The sequence below is a fragment of the Rhea americana genome, unplaced genomic scaffold (assembly GCF_003343005.1).
Source record: "Rhea americana isolate MKP2758 unplaced genomic scaffold, rheAme1 scaffold_175, whole genome shotgun sequence".
NCBI lineage: Eukaryota > Metazoa > Chordata > Aves > Rheiformes > Rheidae > Rhea > Rhea americana.
The window spans coordinates 112,931-127,986 of NW_028185872.1; the positions used below are offsets into that span (position 1 = coordinate 112,931).

General features: G+C 38.0%; 1 protein-coding gene across 1 annotated transcript in view; it reads left to right on the forward strand.

Moving 5' to 3' along the window:
* The window catches only part of EFCAB5 (EF-hand calcium binding domain 5), a 39,016-nt gene that overhangs the window by 6,202 nt on the left and 17,758 nt on the right, over positions 1-15,056 (forward strand). Inside the window, exons 4-8 of the mRNA XM_085301236.1 lie at positions 2,041-2,613; positions 6,919-7,075; positions 7,760-7,823; positions 9,461-9,531; positions 13,174-13,329. Coding sequence (XP_085157362.1) covers positions 2,051-2,613; positions 6,919-7,075; positions 7,760-7,823; positions 9,461-9,531; positions 13,174-13,329 — 1,011 coding nt within the window. The 5' untranslated portion in view covers positions 2,041-2,050. The remainder of the gene's footprint in view (positions 1-2,040; positions 2,614-6,918; positions 7,076-7,759; positions 7,824-9,460; positions 9,532-13,173; positions 13,330-15,056) is intronic.

A 15,056-nucleotide genomic window follows, 5' to 3' on the forward strand; every position in this document is an offset into this window, starting at 1 on the left:
TTAAAGCAGTGAGTATAGTTCTGCGTGCCCTACTTCCATTCTTGGAGTTATGTCAGTGTTATGGAATGGAGATAGAGCAGTTGCACTTAGTTGTGTCTTTCATTTGGGACTGTAGAAGCATTTATAAGCACTAATCTTCACAGTCATCCTAATAAATAGTTGAAAGCAATGTAGAAAATAAATTTATCATCATTCGGAGTCAGCCACCTCATAGAGTCAGTTGCCACATTAACATTGCATAGAAACCTCAGAACAGTTTCGTAAAGGATGTTAAAAAATAACGTAAGTAATAGGAACTGCAAGAATAGTTTATTCTGGCACAACAAAATCAGTTGATTTGGAATGGGACCAGGACATTTGGTTGACACCCTACTTTGAACCAAAAAAAGTCTGTTTTTACTACTTGTTGAAAAAAAACTCACCTAAGGAAGGAACAATTTGACACATTTGACAGATTTTTCTTTCTGCCATTACAAAGCTGCACTCCTTTACARCTCATGTCCTTTGGTGGAAAAAACAGCTACCATTTTTACAAGACTCTGTTTGGATCGGGCAGGCAGCTTGATCCATAAATTTATCTTACTCTCCAGCAGGTAGTCATTATTCCAAACAAACAACTAGAAAATGCCAGCAAGCCCATTTAGAAAACAGACAGAAATTTAGTGCTGTGAAACTTCCTACCTATCCAAGCAATATTTGGATTCAGACAATGATTATGAATGAGAAGATCAACATCCTAGTAATTACATTGGTGTGCCAGGAGGGCCATAGATCACATCTGTGCATTTCCTGGAAGGCTAAACTCTGCAGAATAGCTACGAATGCTTAAGTGTGAAATAGGAGGAGCAAAACACATMAAAGGCAGTAGTATTGCTGTGAATATTGAAAGGCCATAGTGAAAAGCGCTTTCAAATACAAACTTAAATAGGATAGTTGAAAGTGGAGTTTCRTTTTAATTTGGAAGGACATTAGTCAGGCAGTCTATTAATATCACCATTCCCTTGCTGTTGCTTAACACCGGGCTAGGTTTTTTTGCAGCATGCTGGTGATTTTTCGTGCTTTGAATTAAGTAGTTAAGCTACATTCTGCTGTATTCTGTATGTGTAAATCCCATTACAGATGCCAGTAGTTTTGTATGGAGGCATATAGGAAWAACTTTCATTAGCAACTCAGTTTCTCCCTGATATTTCACAGAATAAACCTTCTGAGAAGGAAGCAGTTTTGTGAAATTGTAAAGGGAGATAGCGGCTCTCTGGAGGTCCATCTTTTACTGAGTGATCTACAAGATTAAATGCTGGCAAACAGCTTAATTTCAGAGTTCAGGTTATAGAATTTCCTATCCTTATGTGTTTTGCTGACCCATACTCCTGATGTTCTTTATCACCTTAAAAAAAAAAAATGTGCAGAGGAAACAAAACTGCAAAAGTTGAAATTAAGTAGCCTATAGGGTAAGCTTCCAACACTGTTTTYCACAGCTACTGAAAAGATGAAATGCTAACTGAGGATAGCAGAAAATGGGGAAAAGGTGTGTAGATACAGAAATCTCATTCCCAGGCATCTGATACTTTGCATGATTTGCTTCCTGAGTCTCATATCCACTGGACTTCCTGGAGGCATGGAAGGGAACTGTAACAGAAATAATGACATTAGAGATAAGAGGAATCCAATAGTTACAACTAGGCGATAAAACTTCTGAGCACTGTTCTCCACTTGGTTTCTAACTCACTAAGTGACCTGGAATTAATCATTTCTCTTTTGTGTTTCAGCTTTTTCTTCCATAAAAGAGGAACACAGTTACTTAGTTGCACTGTCTCCAAGGGCTGTTGTGATACATAATTAATCTTTAGAAATCACTTACTGATCTTTGAAGTAAAGAGATTGTATTTATTTAAGAGTACAAAGCAGCAGAATATAAAAATGAACACAGCGAAATATCTATTAGTCATTTCCTAACTATAGACTTGCTTCCTGTGTCACCTGTCAGGACACTGCTATCTCTCTTGGCATTATATAATATACTTCTCTTTTTCTGTGTCACAGTGAATGAAGTATGGCTGCTCAGTCAGAAGAAGCACAAATTCCAGGTCTAAAACTCCCTGAACATGGAAATAAGACTATGACTGTCACAGAATTGAAGACAAATCAGGGAAGTGATGAGCTACCATGTCTTAGCAATTATGCTCCGTGGAAAGACTATTTTTATGAAAAGGTACAGCAGAGAACTCTGAGTCTGCAGGAGACAAAGATTAAGATGATTCAGGCACAAAAGGCAAAAGAAGAAAAGGTGAAAAAGAGAGAACCCTGTGACTGTCTGTCCAAGGAATGGTTTAGAGAAGAGAGATACTCACTGGATACTCGTACCTATTTGCTTGACAAACTCTTACCTACATTAATCCCAGGGGTGGAAAAGCTGTTAATGGAAGTGGAAAGAAAAAATGTGCTTGCAACAGACAAGCACYCAACCAAATTTGACCCCATTAATTTTCTTGGAGAATATCTGATGAGGCATAACCCCCAGTCCGATATTTTTACAAAACCAGGCCCATATGCGAGAGGAATGAAGATGGTTACAGAGGAGCTAAAAATTGAGGTGCCAGATACAACATCAAACAGGTGAGAGATTTGAAAATATTGCTGGTTGCAAGACTTCAGCTCATGTCTCGGTCTGTATTTTACAAAAGGAGAGGAATCACAACCGTCTAGTTTGCAAAATGTGGAACTAAATGAGATGGTAGTTGCCTCCTCCTTAAAAACTGAGAAGCAGGACAAATGCCAGACCATGTCACATAGGCACTTCTGTTTAAAGAAATATTCTGCCCTTCACAGGTGTGTAATACCTCCTTTGACTCTATCTTAATTACTTGTGTGGAATGCAAACAGCTTTTGAACGAATCTTGAAGCAGTCTAGGTTACTCACAGTAGTTCTTTAGGACAAATTATTAGTATCAATGGACTATGGACTCTCCAGACCATTTCTTTTGTATTCCAAACTTAATGGAATGATGAGCCTCTTTTCTCATTCAGGATGATTTCCCTTTACTAAACTAAGGGCAATATGGTGCTGGTACATCATAGAAAGTCCTTCTTGTAGGATTTTTATTTTAGCCTTTCTTTCCAGATCCTTTTTCCTWWTAAAATARAAASTASTTTYTATTTTAWWATCTGGCTTATTTGTAGGGAGTWTTCTAGATTGATTGCTTCTGTATAATATTTAGTGAATATTGGGGCATCTTACAGTATATAACAGTTAAAATGTGAGTGCATTAGGTGAAAATGCTTCCATTTTAATTGCATTATTTGTAAAAACTTAGAAGTGAACATTTACATTTATAGATGACCTAGAGGTTATTGTGATTGATGTCAAAATTACTCATTTGCTACTAGAATCATTTATTCTGTACCTCTGTGTKTAGAATAATGACTTTGTTTGAATGGCTGTCTCTTTTGTTTGCATAAATAGTATGTACAGTTTGAAAATTTGTTTCAGTGTCAGGAATTAGGGAAGTAAAATGTTGACATGTCTTATGCATGACGCTAAGTGAAGATAATTGAAGTTCCCAGTATTATAATGAATAAAAGAATATGTTAAATCTCTCTCTCTCTCTCTCTCTCTCTTCTCTGAGTCTCTGTCTCTCTATAGTCTACATGCCATTGTAATTCATAGGAACATGCACTATATGAATACAACTAAAGCCGTGTGATAAGTGAATTTCACACAATCACTGACCTCTTTTTGTCTCACAGAATAAAATAAATATAACTGCATTCATCATGGTCAGTATGTGAGAGCTCAGCTTTTTGGCTTTTCTTCATAAAGAGGCATGTAATAGTACAACCAGAGGTGGTAAGATATTTCCTAACAAAACGCAGTTATATTGGAAATGTCAGTACACTGAAACAAATGATCTGGGGAAACATTTAGTTTTCAGTGAAATTTCACATGAGCAGAGACTGTTGTGAGGGGAATGCCTGAGATCTCAGGCTTGCCACGCCTTTGTTTTGGGGGCTGTTTCACCATTCATATTGCTTCATAGAGGGATACCTGGCTACAGGAAGTTTAGAACCATATGTTTTTTTATTATTATTTTGAAAAGAAAAAAAAGGAAATTGAACTAAAATATGTAGTTTTTCCTTTTAATTTTTATTCTGCTAAAATTTTTAAATACTCCTAACTCTCATTCTGAATCAGAGCTTGTTTCTGGAGATGCCACGTTTTCCTGTAGAATGCAAAGTGTTGGCTACCCAGTGACTTATCTTGGCATTGTCCTGTGTTTGCATGTAGCGCCAGGTTCTCAGTTTTTAGCTATGGAAGATTCAGAGCTGATGCACAGGAAGTGACTTATTGGAGTCATAGAGGTCAACTCTTTGTGGTCAACACTGCCAGGAGGTTTACATAACCGTAGCTGTAGTAGGTTTTGCATATCCGCTGGTAGTATTACCACGGGATTTGCATTCTCCATAGCTCAGGATTTACATATTTGTGATRGCACTGTATTGTGTGATGTGTATAGGCTGCTTAAACCAGCAACACAGAGGATTTTACTGACACCGTGTAGCATTTTGAGACTYCTAATGTGAGTCACTAGCTTTTTAAACAGGAAGAAAATGTAAAAAGAGAAATGCCAGGATGGGCTCAGAATCTCTCACATAAGCAGCAGAAAGATCAGGAGTGAAATTCTGGTCCCAGCGGAACTTGTGGAAGCCTTGACATTACCTTCAACAAAGGCAGGATTTCACCACAGATACTTATCTAAAGTTTACTAATCCTCAGTCAGCTTTCTCAGGCTTCTTCCAGTCTCTCCTTAACTGTGACCTCACTGGGAGTCAAGGAATGAGGAGAACAGATGGATAAAATTCATTATCTGAACGGATTGATACCTGAAACAGAGACTGCATTTGTCCAAGGATGGCAGTCCTGTCTGAGTCACCCATCTCTGTGTGGGTGTTAGGCGGCTGACTTCCTGAAGAAACATGTTTTATTCTGCAGGGAGAAGTCACCATCCTTACCATCTCATCTTTTCTGGAAATGTCTAATACTGAAATGAGCTCATTGGACCATGGATACCCAGCACTTTCATAGCTTGTTTTATATGTCAGAGGTGGGAAGGTTTTGTCCCATGCCAGGGACAAGAGACATAGGATGCACCTGCCTGGTGATTTAGGACCTTAGGAATAAATGCAAAACTGCAGCACAGTGCAGATGCAGCATGTAATGTAACTTGTGCTTGACACTGCCCAAATTAATCACCAGAGCAGCTTGGCATCCCTTAGCATGGCCTCAGATCTTTTTTTCTTCTTGCAGACTATTCTGGAGGAGAACCTGCAGCTGGGTCTGTTTTCCTCTTTCTGTCTTTAGCATATAGTGAAGAAAAATCTCATGCTCCCTTTAGCATGGTTCCTACTACATACCTCCTCTTTGCTGTGTCTGTGATGGAGCCAGAAAATTACTCATTCTCCTGCTATCAAGGTGCCAGAGGTTGAACTGCTTTGCCAGGCACTTGTGCAATGTCCATGATTGRTTAAATAACCCAATTATTGATTAAGAAACATCTGTGAGTTTCTTATGGCCTAAGTGGCCATGAAGAATAGGTACCTAGTGATGAAAATGACAGTAATCGAAGTGTATTGTTACAACAAGCTAAACAGGCCTTTATATTCATTAATGCAAATGTCATTGTTTTTATAATTTCTAGGATAACCTCAGAGCAGCAGAAGAGCCAGGGACAGTGTCAGCCCATCTTCATGCAATATATGAAAAACAGAGGGAGGAAGGGGGCAAAAATCATTTGGTTAAAATGTAGTTTCCAGACTACTGTGTTCTAAGGGACAAAAGAGGAGTAACTCCCTTTACTCTGACTAGCTATATGTTGGTGTGACTGAGAGCTACAGAGCAGGTGTGCTGTCTCTGTAATACAGAGAGATTCGAACAACCTCTAGAAGCAGAAATAGGCTGTTTTCAGACCCTTTCTCCCCATATGAACTGATCCTTTGGCTTTTAGCATTTTGAGCTTTAGTAATTTCCTAAATGTTTTATTTCCATTTCATAAATGAACAAAGTCAAAACCAAAGCAGATCGGTTCTACAGGATCAATTTAATTCTGTTGATTTTTGTACAAAGTAGGATATTGGCAAAAACATGTCTGGATGCTTACAGAAGCAAAGAAAACAGAAAGAAAAACAGAGAGAGGTAATTTCAGTCCAGCCTTGCAAACCCTTAAGTATTCACATAGAAAGAAAAGGTTGGTAGGTACTTTGTCCTAAAGTAGTAAGGAGTTTATTGTGTGAGACTGCTTAAGAAATTTAATGTTGCTATTTGCCGGTGAAGAGCTTATGTGAAATAGTACTTAGGCTTAGAAACAAATGCATATTTTGCTGGTAAATGAAGTGTAGAAAAACTAGGCACCTCCATTCCTGTTAAAATTGAAAGAAAATTGAAGGACATCTGCAGAATAAATGATTAATGCGATTATAAACGTATGCAAGCATTAAAGGTAAAATTTATCACTGTTGGAATTACACAAACAAGCACTGTTGTACAGATGATTTTACCCTTGAATGTCAACTATGAACTGTACAAGAGGGTTTCTCCACATTCATGTACCTCATTCAGCAGCTTTTTCTTCAGCTTYATACTTACCCTGGATTTTGGGAGGCCATACATATCAGAATGTAAATAATCTCACCTCCTGGGAGCTGCCCTCTGAAAACACTGATTACTAATATCTAATCCAGTAATTGTGCTAATAATTTTGTGCCCAAAGATGAAGTATTTCTCTGGAGAAAGATCTGCTGGTACTAAAAGGACAAGAATTTCAGTGTGAAGTTATTTCATTTCTTTTTGTGCTTCAGAAGGGGTTTAGTCTAACTTAAATATATTTATTATGATAACTTTCTAAACCATATGCCCATGTCCTTCAGGTTGGCCAGGATGAAGTTTGAGGCAAAGAACAAACGTAAGCAAAGGGAACAGGTGGAGAATATAAAGTCTCAAGTGAAAGAGAAGAGAAAGGAAGCTCTGGCAATTCAGTTCAAAGAATGGACAGTGGATGTCAGTGGGAGAATACCAATCGCACTGGTAACTAGGGAAGATATTTGTTAATATACCACTGCATTTATTCCAGACAGGAAGAAAAGGGAGTTGGTGATAATGCAGTCTGCCTTGGCATGACAGTAATGAAGCAGAAGGATGAGTAGTGGCTCTGATCTGACACCACCTAGGATCAGGGTGCAAGCTGGTGTCTATTATTTAGCCTCTATTATTTAACCTTGCTAAGCTCTAATTCACCATGTGCACATGGAAGGATTGCAATACCTTCTCCAGAGAGGTTCTAGGAAGCTAAATACACCTTGAAGTACTCAGATGATACATACTTCATCACTGCATGGCCTTCAGTGTACCTGGTTGTCCCTCAGAATCCTTTTCAAAAGGTCTAGACAGCCACTCTTGCTCTCCTATGGCATCGTTAAATCTTGTTTATATCTCCATCACACTGCAGCCCAGAAAAGATGAGATTTGAAATCATCATAGTACATCTATTGATATCAGCACCTTACTTACAAGTCACATAAGTCCCTTAGGAAAATCTCCTGTGGCTACATGGGGTACAACATAGACAAGGTCTACATTTAACAGGGCCTCTTTATTTGTGATAGGAAGCCTGGCGGACCCACAGAACTGGTCATTCAGGCTGATTTATTTTAGTAATTACCTACTGTTGTCTGCATGAAACAGACCTTTGACTATTACCTTGATTTGTAGGTTCAGAGTGCCCTGAGGTCATTTCTGGATGTCACTGCTTCTACTCCCATAAGTGCAGGAAAAGGTAAATTTTTGAGTGTCTTCTTTAGTTTTATTTCTATGATCTGAATTCTGATGCAGACTGAGCAAACTGCAAATGCATTTGATCACGGCAAAGAATCTGTAAGGGTAGTTACACCAGCTAGGACACTAACCACAGATCTTCAGGCAGATTGGAAAGAGAATCAACCAACTTGTGGTTCATCAGTATGATCATGAAAAGTACAGAGAGAAGTTTAAAAAATCTTTCAGAGAGATAAAAAGATCAGATTACAGGCCCTCTCCACTTATATCCTGCATTATCCAAACATTGCCATGTGCATATCACTGATTTCACTGTAACAACCTCCATCTTCACCTGCTTTATCACACCTTGCTTCCTGCCTCTTGGGAAGCCTTGGAAATTCTAAGGACAGCTTGGCATATTGGGAAGTGGGGAGGAAAGGCARTATAAAAAAAATTAAAGTCTGACAGTGTTGTTGTTTTTTATGGTTTCGGGGAAAGCGCTGAAATTTACCTGACATACTCCACAAAATACTTCAGTCTGTATAGCCATTCCTTTTGATCACAGGCATGCCTGCCACATAAAACACAAGGGCCTCTGTATCAGAGCACTAGCATGGAAAGGATTTCCATAATGCTGATCCTCTTTATAGTTTACACTTGACCTCCCTGAATAATGATAATTGAATAGATAGAGCTAGAAATCTAGAAGTGGCAATGTACAGCCTGCTGCTAGCCCTTTATATAGATAACATATAATGATCATCAATAATAACAAATCTGCCTTTGCTGGAGGATGGGAGATAAGCAGGGCACCTCCAGACTGTATTTCTGTTTGCTGCTGAAATAACCTTCATCTAGAGCTTGCCCTTGCTCAGCCCTCTCTATATTACGGAGCTGTTTCTCTGAGTAATCATCCTAGACTGGTAACATATTATGCAAATGCCAAACACAGCSTTTGTGCTTCTAATACAGTGGCCATGGTTCTTGAATCTTTCCAGCAGGAACAGGTACTGGTACATAAAAATGTGAAGGAAGTTTCTGGCCACACACTTGCTCTACAGATGCTGGAGGTGCTTTATGCCGTATTTCACTAATAGCTTTGCTCTGTTTCTTAGTGTATTTAATAGCTTCCAATATGCATTAATGGACCTTTAAGCCTTGTTCTATAGTTTAATAAAGACAATGTGTAGTTTAGGAATGTCCTAAGGAACAAGAAACAAATGAATTCTATGGTGAGTTTTCTCATCATTCCTGATGCACTGTAGAATAAATAACAGAGAAATAATCACAACAGAAATAGCATGTCTATGCTTCATTCAGAAATCCATGTAGGCATTTGACATGTCTTCTCAGTCCTTGATAGAAGCACAGAAGTTGGCCAAAAGATAGTTTTGAATATTATAGTCAATCAGAATATTTCCACGGAGCTGCTTTGGCAAATTACCATAGTTTTCAGATTACACTACTGTAAGGAAGAATCCCTGTCCTCCAAGTTTTAAGTACTGGTTTGTTAAAACTGTGCAGGGATAGCCTCAGATAAACTTAATCCATTATGAGAATAAATGTAATGTAACATACACTGCACAAAAAATGTGTATAACATGCAAAACCACATCTGTTTGCTTTCTAAACCAGTATCCCTTCGTTTTCTACTAGCAGTCTATGACAGGAAGCTGGAAATCGTAGACATGTTGGAAAAAAAAGTAAACATAGATGAATTCACAGAGGTGAGAAAAGAAGTAAAAGTATCTGATTCTGAACATGATGTTTATCACAAAGTAGTAGCATTTCTGTAGGAACAGCTAACATGAATAACTGAAGGGCTTCTTTTTTCTCCATCATTCCAGGTAATTCCTCAKCTTAGGGCATTTCATGATACTTCCRTCTTGCTATCCACCCTCCACAGTCACATTGCTTTCATTCTGGCCAGCAACAGGGAATATTTTTCTTTCCTCTGCTCCTCCTGCAGCCTGTGCTGCTCTCTGAGAAGATATTCCCAAAGCTGTGATTTTTACAACACACCTTTCAGTCCCTGTTTAGCTTGCAGAAGGGCTCCATTGCTGGTATACTGCAAGGAGAAAAACCTTAAATTGCTTTTGGATTCGGATTTTACATTGGTTGTGCATGGTAGATTCAGTGTCCAATATAACTATTACCTTGAGGTAATTAATACTATCTCTAAACTATTGTTATTCCTACTGACATTCTATTATTCATGGAAAAAACTTAACATGACTAACTGGGATGAGAAGCTGTCATTTTTGTCCTGAGCTGTTACTGGCCAAACTGCAACAATGTCATGACTGCATGTGAAGCAGAATTAGGCTGAAAAATGTGCAGTTTGAAAATCAAAAGCCATCATTAAGAAACATCAGAAATAYGTTTTTAACTCTCCAAAATCAAGAAGTGTAGTTGGAAATTTCATCCCATCATTTTGCTTTTCATCAATTTGGAAACAACTGAATCAGTTCAAACTAAATTTACTGTAAAACTCTGCAGGCCAAGTCTTTGCCAACTGTTTCTACCTACAACAGAGCTAAATTTTATGGCTGGGTTATTAAACCTGTGAAAGGGAATGTTTAGAATAGAAATAATGACAGAGCCTCAACTGCAGCAGTGCTAGTGGGTGCTGTTATGATAATTAAAAACAGAGTAYGAAGCATCTGTGCAGAGACTAATTTCAAGCAGCTATGTGTGATTTTTGTGCCTTCTTCACTCTCAGGAGACCCAGACGTTCAGTATTTTGCACAGAGATGCAATTTTATGATAACTTGTTGAAGATTTTTTAAGCATGAAATGAGATATTTTAAAATTTAACCTCAGAATAACTGCATTTAATTAAGGAACCTATTATGGATAATGGGAGCCCAGAGAATTGCTTTTGTCACTGAAATGAAGCATCAATCCATAAGCTCTMTATTACATGTATAAGCACTGGATGAATTCATACAACATTAACATTAGAAGAATGTTTTAAAATATACTTTGCACACTTTATGTTTTAAGTCAATTAAAAGATACRAGAATTCAGAAATGTGAAAGACCTGAAATGTTAAGCTGTAAATTTACCAGCCAGTGCAAAATGGTTCTCAGAATACATTCTCTGGTGCTTTTTCCAGTTCAGTTTTAAGTGAATCAAGTGATAAGGCTTTCTCACTTCCCGTGGGAAACTATTCCATAATCATAGGCCTCACTCTTAGGATAGTGCTGTCTCTAACCCTCAGCTTCAATAACCTTCGTTCATCAATTTGCATCATCCACCAAAAGCAGAAAAAGAAATGATCTTTCTCCATACTGATCTAGGCCCTTCCACATGTGGAAAGCATTACTTTTTAATGGACCTTAAAATTAAATGGTTTTATTTTTTTTCTTTCTTTTCAGTGCAGCTTTGGGTTATTTAATGGCTCTTAGAAACTCAGTCGAAAGACCTCACACAGTCTTCTTTTTCTGGGCAAGCAAAACAGTGGCTGTTGGTCTTTGTATCTGTACATCCTTGGTGACAAGCAGGTGGAGTCTTTTATATTAAAAGAGTTTATATCTCAAAGATCAGTCTTCCATAATTTATTTCACAGGATTTGTACTGTAACTTGCAGAACCTCTACTAGTCTGACACACAGCTTTTGACACCGAGAGAAATTTGGGCCTTCATAGAACTCAAAGGGCCTAAAGGACCCTTAGGCTTTAAAGATGAGATTATTTTTCAGGATTGCATTTGGCTTCCTCCTTTTATAATGAGATCAGTAGAAACAAAAAGCAAAGCCCAGCTGACCAATTGTTATCCATGATATGTGTTTACAAACTGCAGTGAGACTTCAGACTGAATAGCAAGAAGGAGGTATGCCAGCTTTCTTCTGAGAGGTGTTGAAATCTCTTGTTTAATAATAAATAAATGTATGTTTTTCATGTGTGCAATACTTTACGCTCTAGAGGGCTTTACACACATCAGCTAAGAAAAGCTTATGACCCCACARTCCTGCCTACACAGGCGAACGTACGCTTCTAAAATTTCTGTGTAGCTGTTAGACAGCAATATTAATAGATAAGCCTTTGTATGTGTCATCAAAATGACACAAAAAATAACAAGCTGCTTGTCCAAGCTGTCTGCTCCCAGCTGCTGTCATCTTTAAGGTTTATCTGTCACAGGGTCCCAGGTTGTAATAGCTCTGAAAATCTAGCAGATTCATGTACAGCCTGATCTACTACCCTCTCCCCAACCCACTTACATCCTTTCTTTGTATGCTGAAATGCAGAAAAACTCATATTGCTTTAAGGATTCTTCTTTTCCACTAGCCACCTTCAGGCCATTGACTGTTTGTTTTCTGTCCTTCCTCCTCCCTAGTTGTCCCATATGTTTTGAAATTACACAATACAGACATGAATAATAGTATATGTTAATAATTCAGTTAGTTAATCCCTGTGCAGCATTTTCAACAAGTTCAAGATGCACTAGCACTTATGTTAGCAAAGGTTCTCTAGCTCTCAATACTCTAAAAATGGGATAATAGGAAACATTCTATGTTTTGCAAATTCCTCCTTTTAACTGCATAGGCTCCGTGTTACTATGGCTGGCTCTAGCAACCTGCTGTAATAATTCAGCAYGGGCTTTGGGACTGTGGTTTGTTCTGAGGGCCATTATTATTTATACCATGCACACCACATTTTTAGAACCATATTGCTTTTGCTCATAAAAACCACATGGCTATAAATCCGAAGTGTTAAAGTGTCTCCAAGACTAGGACTTAAAATAAATCTTGATTTAGTAGTATTCCCGGTATCAGAGGACTTAGGTGACAGCATGCTCATTTTCAAAAGGTTCTTTTTTTTTTTTTTTTTTTTTAGATGATTGTGACCAATTGTATTCAGATCAGTACACTCACTCAACACTGAAGTTGTGGCCAATAGTCATTCTGTGGCCATAGGGTGCTGAATGACTGTCAGTTCTATGAAAACCAATTGCTCCAAATGTTACCTTGAGAATACTAGATGTTGCAGAAAACCACAGAGATCTTATATCTGAGAATTGAGATAATCTCTCTTAGGCAGTGACATTTCACAGGAGGGACTCTGGTGCAGCATCTCTGAGCCGCTGACYATGATGAGTATTCTCTGGGCCAGGAAAGGAACTGTTTAACACATTTGTTCAGTGCCTAGCACAGCAATGTCCCAGGCTATTTTGAAGAATGTTGCTGTTTCTGAAATAAAGAACAAAATAAGCAGTGTAGCATCCATGCACCAAGTTTGCATTACTTTAGTAGACTAAAGTGCAAGAGAAGTTCCAATATATTACTTTGCACGTGATAGTTTAAGTGTTCAAATAAAGATGAAAATACTTGAAGCTAACCATTTACACCACTTCTTGCTCTCCATAGTATGTCCATTCCACCAYTGAAAACTTTTCAAGTGACATGTTCCAAGAACTCCTGAAGCATCTCTGTCAGTGTGCTGATGACTTCCGAGAAATAATAAGACATGATATGTGGAGGCAAATGTTTACTGATCTCTTCATAGATTGTGATTATGGAAAGGTAGGCAAAGCAACTCTAAACCTAATTTCCATATGGTGATGCTTCCAATTTGGTATTTCTCTGGGTYGTTGCTTTCTTTTTGTTCTTTATAACTCCAGGTACTCTATTTTTGCTTACTCTGCATTATTTTAGAAGACAATAGCTGATGTATTGTCTTCAAATTTATGGTTCTTACTTAGACATAGAAATAATCAATAGCCTAAACCTGCTGGCTAATTAGAAACTAAATAACCCAAAGTGATGATCTGTAGTTGGAGTCTGATAATTCTGGAAAAGAAAATAATCATGGACATTACTATTTCTGGTCATTACCTGTTCCCATAGCACTTTCCTAATATTTGGGTGCTAGCTTTTCTATCCAGCCATATTTCAGCAAARATAACCTTAAAGAAGTTGATCTTAACAAATGTATACATTACTACAATAATGATATAATTTCATCAATTATGTTGTATTAATTTATATACCTTTGCTCCTTTTATCAAATAATTGCAGAATGCTTCAAAATTAGAAAGCAAAAATAATCTAAGCTTTACAGCCTCTCTCCAGTAAGTACTGTGAACATCAGCTGCAGTTTATAGCCAGAAAATTAAAATACAGTGAGTCAGTTACAGAGCTGGAAATGGAACCCAAGAGCCATAATTTGGTTTTCAGCAGCTCTAAACTCTATCTTTTGTCCTCTGAATACACCTACATCCCCGTTAAAAAAAAAAGAGTTATTAGAAAACCAGTAAGTAGTAGGAGCTGAAGAATCAATGGCATAAGCTTTTGCTAAAAACTTGGGCTTCATCCAAAAATGTATAGCTTTTTTCATGAGTAGCCTCAGTTAGCCAATGCTGGCTACTGCGCAGCAAACAGCTGACATAATCTTGCACTTTTCTCACTGTGTATTATATATTGTATTCATCATTCCTCTAATGATGTTTATAGCATGCCTACCCAGAATGAATGAACTGTGCTCTACAATGTCATGCTAATAATGTCRTTACTTCTAAGAGAATGGGATTGCAGAGCACATTTCAACACCAATAGTGTGTTTTAGAGAATGGCAGGCAAGCTRTTTCAGAGATGAGGAAAGACATATGTCTATTTCTCAGTCAGAAGACATTTAATTTTCCTATTGCCACATCAAGAACAGTTATAATGGCTTGTTAGTGTAATATGTAAAGCAGAGTCCTATCTTTGCCCTGCATTTTGAAAGCTACCCTTTTTCCTCTTTTGTGTTTTAATGTTACTTTCTTCCTATTAGTTCTGTGGCAGTTAGCACCATCTCCATGCTACTCATCCTGGTGGAATCTCAGAGACAGAGAGCCAAAGATTCTAGCACAGCATAACAAGAGTGAGCAGCTATCAGCACAGATGTCATCACTACCCAGAAAAAAAATCATAGTACAAATATAATTGCTGTTTCTAGCCTCTGAGGTAGACTTGCTCTCCCAAATATAGTTTGTGAAACTAGTATGGCCTATGCACTTCTTTTAAATTTGACCTGATCTTCTTCTGGTCTCTGGGTTAGATGCAAACTAATCCAAAGACTTCTGCCACTTCACTATGATCCATTACCTGTAGTGCTTATTCTGCAAAGCACAGCAAAGCAGTTGATTCAGTTCCTAATTTACATTTGTTTGGTGGCAGGCGGTTATTCCAGTCTGCGTAGTGAGTGTGGCCGGCTGTCTCAGTGATTTGCAATTAGGGCCAGGGAGCTGAGAAAGCAGCGTTTAAATTAC